Source organism: Propithecus coquereli, unplaced genomic scaffold (genome assembly GCF_000956105.1).
Source record: "Propithecus coquereli isolate 6110/MARCELLA unplaced genomic scaffold, Pcoq_1.0 Scaffold261, whole genome shotgun sequence".
Taxonomy (NCBI): domain Eukaryota; kingdom Metazoa; phylum Chordata; class Mammalia; order Primates; family Indriidae; genus Propithecus; species Propithecus coquereli.
The window spans coordinates 3068045-3078253 of record NW_012148186.1 but is presented as its reverse complement, the minus strand read 5'-3'; the positions used below and the strand labels follow the sequence as shown (position 1 = coordinate 3078253).

General features: G+C 53.5%; 1 protein-coding gene across 1 annotated transcript; it reads left to right on the top strand.

The window, feature by feature from the left end:
• The first annotated feature begins 746 nt into the window (after positions 1-746).
• PCK2 (phosphoenolpyruvate carboxykinase 2 (mitochondrial)) lies at positions 747-9515 on the top strand. The gene is made up of 10 exons (XM_012647292.1): positions 747-1019; positions 3179-3424; positions 3874-4058; positions 4146-4349; positions 4722-4909; positions 5202-5364; positions 5616-5834; positions 8094-8231; positions 8532-8627; positions 8878-9515. The coding sequence occupies exons 1-10, from the start codon at positions 991-993 to the stop codon at positions 9330-9332; spliced, it is 1923 nt and encodes a 640-aa protein (XP_012502746.1). The 5' UTR covers positions 747-990; the 3' UTR covers positions 9333-9515.
• Positions 9516-10209: the final 694 nt, after the last annotated feature.

Here is a 10209-nt window from a genome sequence, read left to right as displayed (position 1 = left end):
CCCTGAACATCACTGATTGCTGTGGCCACAATGAGGAATATAAAATTGGCCCAGCTGAGAGCCTACCCCCAGAAGGGGTGAGGTCAGACCCACGTAACCATACAGACCGAGGAGATGGTTCCCCAAAGGAACATCAGGGTGCTATTACCAGAAAGGGGAAATGGATGCTGAGCATATGTTCACCATAGACAGGCTGAGTTGAGGTGCTACGGCATTTTGGGTGATATCCAGTGATCTAAAGTTGAAGAGAGATGTCTGAATGGAGACATAACTTGAGAAATTACCTGAAGACTTTATGGTGGTGGTGGGGTGGGGGCAGATGAGTTCCTCACGCGCAGTATGGAGAGAATGACCAGAGCAGGGGACCATCTCCCTGGGATAGAGAGATCCCATTTCATGGTAAGGCAGAAAGGAGCCCTGATCAGGAGAAGAAACAGAGATTTAAGAGCTGGGGACTAAGGAGACCTTAGCATTGGGGCCTTGAAAACAGAAAACCCTGGGGCTCAGAGTGGCCGGTCCCCAAGAAGAACTGGAAAGGCAATGCCCAATCCCTGAGCTTCTTGACGTCTAGCCCCCAAGGACTCCCGCCCCTGGCCTCGCCCCTCGTTCCTAGCTTGTTTGCCATGCAGTGTCTCTTAGTCGGGAGCAAGAGTCCTCAAAGTTACATCATATGCAGGAGGCGGGGCCTCGAAGTCGGGGGCGAGGAGCCACCCAGTCCTCCAATGGGAAAGATGGGTTTGGGGGCTGGGCGGCGGCCGGGCTGACCTAGGAGCCGCAGCCTGGGCCGGGGAATCTGGCCCGCAGGCGGAGGGAGGGTCGCGCCGGCCCCGCTAGGTTCCGCCCCTGCGCCTGCCCGCCTCCTTTTTAAGCACCACCCGCCCAGCCTCAGCTCTCTCGCTCGCCTCTCAGCGCTCTCTCCTTCCCCGCCTTCCATACCTCCCCGGCTCCTCTCGGTTCCCGCGGCCACCCCGCAGCCCCCGCCCAGGTGCCATGACCGCTGTGTACCGCCCCGGCCTGCGGTGAGTGACCCCCAGCTCGGGGCCGACCCGCACCTTCCACCGCGCTCGCCCCCTCGGAGCTGCCGGTTGCTCTCTCCTGCTCGCAGCCTCCGCGAGGTTTCCCATCCTAGGAGGAGGGGTGCAGGGGGCGACTGTGCCTCGATCCCGGAGGTCAGCCCCGCCGCGCTCCTGGTTTCCGTCCGCTCCTCCCTCTCTCGGCCTTGCCTGTCTCTGACCGCGCCGTCTCTATCTGCCACTCTCAGAACTTCCTCCGCCTCCTCGCTTGCCTCTGCTGAGCCCTGTCTCCGTGTATCCTCCTTTCCTCCCCAGATGTAACTCAGACCTCTGAGGGGCTCCCACCCCGCGTCCCAGGGTGCTGTGAGAAACAGGAGCCCCCTGGGGGCAAGAGTATATGAGCCCTTGGGGGATTGAGCTCAGGACTCCCTAAAGAAGGTAGAAGGTAAACATCCATTGCCGGCCTCCCTCGGACTGGAAGCCCAGCACGGCCAGAGGGACTTGGGGCGGGGGGTTGGCAGGGTGGAAGCAAGGTGGGAGGAGGGGGCCGAGTCGCCTTAGTGTCTTACATGGCTGGCTTCTTCTCTGCCCAGGCCTGGAGCCCCTAGGCCTGTCCTACTTGTCTGCCAGTCCCCTTACACGGCCTCCTCTCTACTCTCTGTAGCCTCCCTTCTCCCCAGCTTTTGTCCCAGAGTCTGAACTGACCTATATATCTCCCATAGGCAGTTCCACTTGGCCAGGCCTTGTGGGTGGTCCCTGGAGGAAAGGGAGACTTGGGGGACTGCAGGAGGATATGGGGGCTTCACAAGAGATAACCTGAGACTGTGTGCCTTTAAAATGAATGCTCAGGGAAAACAACTCTCTGAGGCAGGAAGAGACCCAGGTCCCAGTCGCCTTCCTTCCCTGCCCCTGGGGCCACACCTTCCTTCCCTGCCCCTGGGGCCACACCGGGTGCTTATCCTGCTCAGACCAGTGGAAACCACCCCAGCTTCAACCCCAGCCAGGCTCAAGCTCCCACATCCATGGTCTGAGTTTTGCCTTCCCCAGGCTTACATCCTCTGAGTCTGAGCTTCCTGCAATCTCATGTTCCACCCTACCACCACCACCAAAGCTCTCTAGGCATGTGGCCTCTAGGAAAGAGAGCCAGGGGAAGCACAGGGTCATGCCGTTCTGGGTGTGTGGGGGCAGTTTCTGGTGGGAGAGGCCCTGGCATAGCAGGAGCGTAACTTCCCTCTCTTGGCCTTTGCTCTCTCTGGTTCACTCACCTTGGGTCCAGGCCAACCAGAGTAAACCCTGCTTCTCTCTCTCCCAGGGGTGTGAGAGGAGAGACAACAGGGCCCCTGCCCTCCTGGGAATCAAGGCGTGAACCCCAGCCAGTGACACCCGTTCCTCAGTGGTCAGCCTTCTACACAGTTCAAAAATACTTAGCAGATGGCAACATTTTATGCAATCATTGTTGGTCCAGGTGGGCAGCAGCAGATTCAATGCCTGGAACTCCAACAGCCGGTCACCAGTTCTTGGTGCAAGAGCCCTAATCTAGAAACCTGGCACTGGAAGAAGCCTGTACCACCTCAAAGACTGGGTCCTTTGCTTGAGGCTTTCACAGGCTTTTAAGCATACATTCCAGAAGAAAAATATAATAAAATGTAATAAAAATATATATAATATTAAAAATATAAATATAATAATAAATAAATATAAAAATATAATAAAAACACCTGCCATATTAACTTGTAAAAAACTATACTTGAGAATGGAAAGAAAATGAATGAGGCTTCAAACACCAGACACATGAAGCTGTCACCTAGGCACAGTTTCTTGACACTTGGATTAAAGGCATCTGGTTATTTCTAAACATTGACCAGACATAGTTAAACATGGACATGGGCTATACATGCAAAAACATCAGCATGCCTACACATACACGGCCGCACAGCCAGGCATGTGCCTTTTTTGCTCATTTGGCCATACCTGTCCCTTGCTGACCAGGAGATATCCTCATTAAACCTCATAAAGGCCACAAGATACACATGGCCTGAACCCAACATGCTCTTCGTGGTGCCTGCACCCAGACATGCTTTAGCACACTCCCCAAAAGCCTAAGCTGTCTGTTCAGCCTCCATGACAGCAGCTAGCCCATCGCCTCCCTGTTTCCTCTCTTGCAGGCTTAGCTGGCATGGGCTGAGCCCCTTGGGCTGGTCATCATGCCGCAGTATCCAGACCCTACGAGTGCTTAGTGGAGATATGGCCCAGCTGCCTGCTGGGGTTCGTGACTTCGTGGAGCAAAGCGCTCGCCTGTGCCAACCAGAGGGCATCCACATCTGTGATGGGACTGAGGCTGAGAATACTGCCACACTGAGCCTGCTGGAGCAGCAAGGCCTCATTCGAAAGCTCCCCAAGTACAATAACTGGTACGTCCTGAGCCCAGCAGCCTGCGAGATAGGGGCAGCTACTTGGACTGAGGCCACTGTGGGTTCACCAAAACAATCAGATTTAACTAGACCATCCCAGGGGAATGAGCATGAATGGGAGCTCGGGGGGAGACAAGCTCAGGAGCTGGGATTGGTCTGTATTTTTAAATTAAATGAAGAAGCTGATACAAATAAGAGCCTTTGCTTTTTTTTCCCCCTCACCAGTTCAGTGAGCTTTTGCCAGGGGCAGAGTCCCCCAGAGGGCTGGCACCTTGGGGAACCACCCCTTAAATGGAACAAAGCCCGGAAGAAGGGACTGAGATGTGATTGGATGGGGGAAAAATAAAGCCAACAGAAGACCTGGAGTCAAAGTTGGACTTGAAAAAGTGGGTCTGGGAATGAGGGAGACCTGCTGGCCACCACCTTCCTGACAATCCCCTCTCCCCCAGCTGGCTGGCCCGCACAGACCCCAAGGACGTGGCACGAGTAGAGAGCAAGACGGTGATTGTAACTCCTTCTCAGAGGGACACGGTGCCCCTCCCAGCTGGTGGGGCCCGTGGACAGCTGGGCAACTGGATGTCCCCAGCTGAGTTCCAGCAAGCTGTGAACGAGAGGTTTCCAGGCTGCATGCAGGGTAACCAGGGCAGGGACACAGAGGCAGGGGCACTGAAGGTATGAACAAGTTTGGAATCCTTCATCCAGGGGGTGCTTTCCTCCACAGGCCGTACCATGTATGTGCTTCCATTCAGCATGGGTCCTGTGGGCTCCCCACTGTCCCGTATTGGGGTGCAGCTCACTGACTCAGCCTATGTGGTGGCCAGCATGCGTATTATGACCCGGCTGGGGACACCCGTGCTTCATGCCCTGGGAGATGGTGACTTCGTCAAGTGTTTGCATTCCGTGGGCCAGCCCCTGACTGGGCAAGGTGAGTTCCTGCTCTGCCCATGGGAAGACCCAGGGGACTTCTTGTACTCAGAGAGAGCCCCAAATCCTACCTATCCACAGACCCTAAAAACCTGTCCTCTCTGACATCCTAATTCCCAAGATCCAGGGCAGCAGTCTGGGCTGAGGGTGAGGCTGTTTGCGAAGCAGTTTGCATAAGATTGAGAAAAGTCAGTTCATGTCCAAGAATAAGGGCATGGGAGCTGATGATTACCATGAGGTGGGGGGCTTTAGCCACCCCTTGGCACCTCCACTGCTCCCACCTGTCTCTCTTGCCAACCCCTGATCTCTCTGGCCCCTGACACCCCATTTCCTGATGCTGCTGCCAGCAGTCCCATGACCCCATTGTCCCCAGGGGAGCCGGTGAGCCATTGGCCATGCAACCCAGAGAAAACCCTGATTGGCCACGTGCCTGACCAGCGAGAGATCGTATCCTTCGGCAGTGGCTATGGTGGCAACTCCCTGCTCGGCAAGAAGTGCTTTGCCCTGCGCATTGCCTCACGGCTGGCCCGGGATGAGGGCTGGCTGGCGGAGCACATGCTGGTGAGGATCCCAGCAGCTGCAGGCGGTGAGGCATTTGGGAGGGTCGGGGGTACCTGGCTAGTCTGCCTCAGCCTCGCCTCCTTCCTGCCAGGTGCCGGGCTGTTGGGCAGAGACTCCACTCAAAGGCCAAAGCGTTGGTCCCAGGCTGCTAAATGTTGGGGCCTCCCCTGCCACTACTCCAGGCCTGATGGCAGGGCAGTGCACCTGTTAATCCCTAGCTATCCTTCTGCTTGTAGACTATGCCCTGACCTTTGGTGACCTCCTCCTGTTCCCTCTTCTCCCCAACACACAGATCCTGGGCATCACCAACCCTGCAGGGAAAAAGCGCTATGTGGCTGCCGCCTTCCCCAGTGCCTGTGGCAAGACGAACCTGGCCATGATGCAGCCCGCACTGCCTGGCTGGAAAGTGGAGTGTGTGGGGGATGACATTGCCTGGATGAGGTTCGACAGTGAAGGTGAGGGTCCCTTGGATCACACTCTCGATTCAGAGTCTAGGAGTGCCCCCCCTAATGTCCATGGTGAGCTTTGTCAGTGACACCCTGCCCCATACCTCCAGCAGTCCTAGCCACCCTAGAGACACAAACCTTTCCCACTCAGATCTAGGGTCCGGCTCAGGCCAGGGAGAGGTGGAGCAGGACCTTCTTCAGTCTCGCATGTCAACATTGCCCAGTCGATCCTTCCTTCCTTTCACTTCTCCTCCTTTCAGGTCAACTCCGGGCCATCAACCCTGAGAATGGCTTCTTCGGGGTGGCCCCTGGCACCTCTGCCACCACCAATCCCAACGCCATGGCCACAATCCAGAGTAACACTCTCTTCACCAACGTGGCTGAGACCAGCGATGGTGGCGTGTACTGGGAGGGGATTGACCAGCCTCTTCCACCTGGTGTCACTGTGACCTCCTGGCTGGGCAGACCCTGGAAACCTGGTATGTGGGGTGAGGAAGTTGTGACACAGTCCCCAGGGCTTAGCGCTTTAATGTCGGAGAAGCCTTCTCCACAGCCTCCAGACATCTTCTTGGATCCCTGGGAGGCACAGGAAATTATGAATGTTTGCAGTTTCTACTACCAGGCAAGGTCCCAGTTCATGTCCCAACTCCACCAGTCACTGTTTTTGTGATTTAGCTAAGTTGCTTAACCTCCCTAAGCTTTAGTTTCCCCATCAGTTGAATGGGGTAGTTATTATAGTGCCTATCTCCTGAGGTCGTTGGAGGATTAAATAATGCATAAAAATGGTTTAGCAGGCCGGCGCCGTGGCTCACGCCTGTAATCCTAGCTCTCTGGGAGGCCGAGGCGGGCAGATTGTTTGAGCTCAGGGGTTCGAAACCAGCCTGAGCAAGAGCGAGACCCCATCTCTACTAAAATTAGAAAGAAATTAACTGGACAACTAAAAATACATAGAAAAAATTAGCCGGGCATGGTGGCGCATGCCTGTAGTCTCAGCTACTCGGGAGGCTGAGGCAGTAGGATTGCTTGAGCCCAGGAGTTTGAGGTTGCTGTGAGCTAGGATGACGCCACGGCACTCTAGCCCGGACAACACAGTGAGACTCTGTCTCAAAAAAAAAAAAAAAAATGGTTTAGCACACTGCCGAATACGTAGTAAATTCTCAATAATAAATATAGCCTGGATTTTAAAATAAATAAATAAAAGGAAAAGGAAGGACGTTTTGAAAGTTGCTACAGAAGGAATTGGGCTCAAAGCATAATTCATAAAGTTTGGCCCATTAGGAAAGGAGGAAGCCTGCCTCCTCCCCTGTCCTGACTCTCCTCCTGCCACTTGGCTCTCAATGTCCCCCTATATAAAAACACAGTCTAAAGGTCAGTATCATTACCCTTACCTTTACCCTGTCTCTCCAACACAGACACCCCAGTCCTTCTTACAGATTAGATCAGACCAGCACTTTAGTCTTTCCCAGAAGCTAGTTTCTTAATGCTGTCATTACCCTGGGTGCCTTGCGGCCCCATCTCTCCCCCAGTCCTGTGCTCTGGACTTTCAGCTTTCATTCCATGGCCTTCTGTACTCAGAGAGCCCAGAGACAGTGGGGGTCGAGGGGGCAAAGAAGAGCATGGCAGGGGAGGGTGGCCCTGTGGTCGCTGAAGCCTATATTCAAGTTTGCCACGCTGGCCTAGCAGTCACCCTCCTCCCCTCGTCTAATCACCCTTTATTTTCTCTAACACCATCATTAAACCCCCTGAGCCTTCCCACCCAACTGAGAAATCCAAGAAACTTTAATCATTCCCCACAGGCCAGTTCCCCAAGCCTTTAATCATCTCTGGATGCCAGGGTATAACTAGGGCATCTTGTGCCCAGCTTCAGTTCCCAAGACAATACCCTATCCCAGGGTCCTGCACTGGGGGTGATGAGGGATGGCTCTTATCTGAGAGGGGAGACAGGAGCCGGGGGTGGAGAGGGTGGGAGTTTTGGCTCCGTGGCTCCCTCACTCCCCAGGTCTGACTGGCAACCTCCAGCAGAGAGGCACTGAGCCCATTCAAGGCCCCACGGTGGTGCTTCATGCATGTGCTACTGATGTGGTCCCAACCGTCTCCCAAATACCAGGTTATGTCCCTGACTTCTTCATGCCCTACCACTCCATCAGGGTCTAAGCAAGCCCAGGGAAATCACCAGAATTCTGTTAGCTTTAAAATCAATTCCCGTTTGCATTTTGATAAGTTAGAAGATTCTGTCTTCCCTGGTTTGCCGATGGAAAGTCAATTATCTGAAATACTGACCTGACATTCTTAGTTTTTGCTTTAGGTTTGAGTGTTTGTTTATTTATTTTTTAATTCTTCAATGCCTCCATAAAGGGTGTTTATTTAAATAATAATCTCGTAAATAAAGAAATGGTTTCTGGGGGAAAAATTATTATAACCTTACACCAATATCTAACTCCATTCCCTTGAGCACCGGTCAATGCCAAGTGCCTATATCTTGGCATAAACATTAGTGCCCTGCAGAACCCCCAATTCCTCTCCTACTCTTTTCTCACATAGCTCAGCTGGCAGCATCATCAAGGCTAAATAACCTGATCTTTTGGGAGAGATGTCCTGGCTCCCTTCTCTCTGCTCCTTTTCACATGAGGTTGTGGGCAGCTGACAAGGCAAAAATAAATTGTGCAAGAATGTGCTCACATATATGTGTGTGTTGGGGGTGGCCTTGGAAGAGATAATATTTGTATTTCCCCTGCCAGGTGACAAGGAGCCCTGTGCACATCCCAACTCTCGCTTTTGTGCCCCGGCTCGCCAGTGCCCCATCATGGACCCAGCTTGGGAGGCCCCCGAAGGTGTCCCCATTGACGCCATCATCTTTGGAGGCCGCAGACCCAAAGGTAACCGACATGGGTGAAAAACAACATTTTACCCATGCGTTCTGGGTACAAAGTGCAGCTCTGTATTAGGGCCCACCTCCCTCTTGTACTTAAAGCTCAGGGAGCCTCAGTCTGCATCTCCAGCTGTAGCTGTCTGCCTCCAGAGTTCTCCCTGGTGAATGCAAAATTGAGGGCAGGCATGGGGTCTGAAAATGGGATAGCTGAGGTCCTAGGAAAGAGCATGAGTCAAAATCACCAGACGGGATGAAGTGAGGGTCCAGAGAAAAGGGCTGCCTGTGACCCTGTTCATTGGTAATCTAGGGGTACCCCTGGTATATGAGGCCTTCAACTGGCGTCATGGGGTGTTTGTGGGCAGCGCCATGCGCTCTGAGTCCACTGCCGCAGCTGAACACAAAGGTGAGTGCCCTTCCCATTGCTCCCTCTCCCTGTGTGCCTACATCACCTCCCTCCCTTCTCCAGCCAGACCTTCCTCCTGCTCACTCCTGGAGTCCTCAATGGTCCCATCTCTTCCCACTTCTACCTTTCTCCCATCCCTTCTCTTCACCTGCCCTGAGTATATTCCAGAACCATCAACCTTTCACAACTTCCTCTAGCTGGATGCAGGGTGAGGAGGAAGATTCCTTACCCATTCTGCTCCCCTCCTCAGGGAAGATCATCATGCACGACCCATTTGCCATGCGACCCTTTTTCGGCTACAACTTTGGGCACTACCTAGAACACTGGCTGAGCATGGAGGGGCGCAAGGGGGCCCGGCTGCCCCGTATCTTCCATGTCAACTGGTTTCGGCGCGACGAGGCAGGCCGCTTCCTGTGGCCAGGGTTTGGGGAGAATGCTCGGGTGCTAGACTGGATCTGCCGGCGGTTAGAAGGGGAGGATAGTGCCCGAGAGACACCCATTGGGCTGGTGCCAAAGGAAGGAGCCTTAGATCTCAGTGGCCTTGGAGCCATAGACACTACTCAGCTGTTCTCACTCCCCAAGGACTTCTGGGAACAGGAGGTTCGTGACATTCGGAGCTACCTGACAGAGCAGGTCAACCAGGATCTGCCCAAGGAGGTGTTGGCTGAGCTGGAGGCCCTGGAGGGACGTGTGCGCAGAATGTGACCTGAGGCTCCAGTCTAGCAAGAGGTCACAGCACCTCCGATCTGGGAATAGGGGAGCCACCAAACTTGCAGAATATATGAGCAATGTGATATTAACTAACATCTTCTGGGTGCCATGAGACTGGGCCACAGACCTTCCCCCACACACTGTCCAATAATAAGAGATGGTCATTTATTTTACACATTTGTGCTGTTTTCATTTCCCACCTATCTTCACAGGCTTCCCTCTAACACTAGTCTCACAATCTTCGTCTTCTAGTCCCTGGAAGAAGTATAACCTGGTAGAATCAAGAATCTATCATCTTGGGCTGGGCACAGTGGCTCAAGTGGCCTACAAGCCTAGCACTCTAGGAGGCTTAGGCAAGAGGATCATTTGAGGTCAGGAGTTCAAGACCAGCCCAAGCAAGAGCGAGACCCTGTCTCTACTAAAAAAAAAAAAAAAAAAAGAAAAAATATTAGCCGGGCATGATGGCACATGCCTGTAGTCCCAGCTACTCGGGAGGCTGAGGCAGGAGGATCACTTGAGCCCAGGAGTTTGAGGTTGCTGTGAGTGAGGCTGACACCACGGTACTCTAGCCCTGGCAACAGAGTGAGACTCTGTCTCAAAAAAAAAAAAAAAAAAGGATCTATCTTACAGGCAGCTCTACCACTGAGTCACGTAAGTAGAAATTGTGGGAAGAAAGCACTATCTGCTTTGTGTCCTGCAGTCTTAAAAAAAGGTGAGGGCTTCAGCAAGCCGCTCAGTACAGCCTCCAGGCCTAAAATTCCTGATCTCTCACTCAGACATGCGGAAGCTTCTACAACCCATTTTCCAGGGAAATGGTTCCATTATCAGTTCTCAAACTTGTTCTTTCCCCGCCTGACCTGGAACCGGGAGT

Coding starts and splice junctions, on each gene's coding strand:
- PCK2 (XM_012647292.1), top strand. CDS start 991: ATGACCGCTGTGTACCGCCCCGGCCTGCG. Junction 4,350..4,721: donor CCAGCCCCTGACTGGGCAAG/GTGAGTTCCTGC, acceptor CATTGTCCCCAG/GGGAGCCGGTGAGCCATTGG. Junction 5,835..8,093: donor GGGCAGACCCTGGAAACCTG/GTATGTGGGGTG, acceptor TTCCCCTGCCAG/GTGACAAGGAGCCCTGTGCA.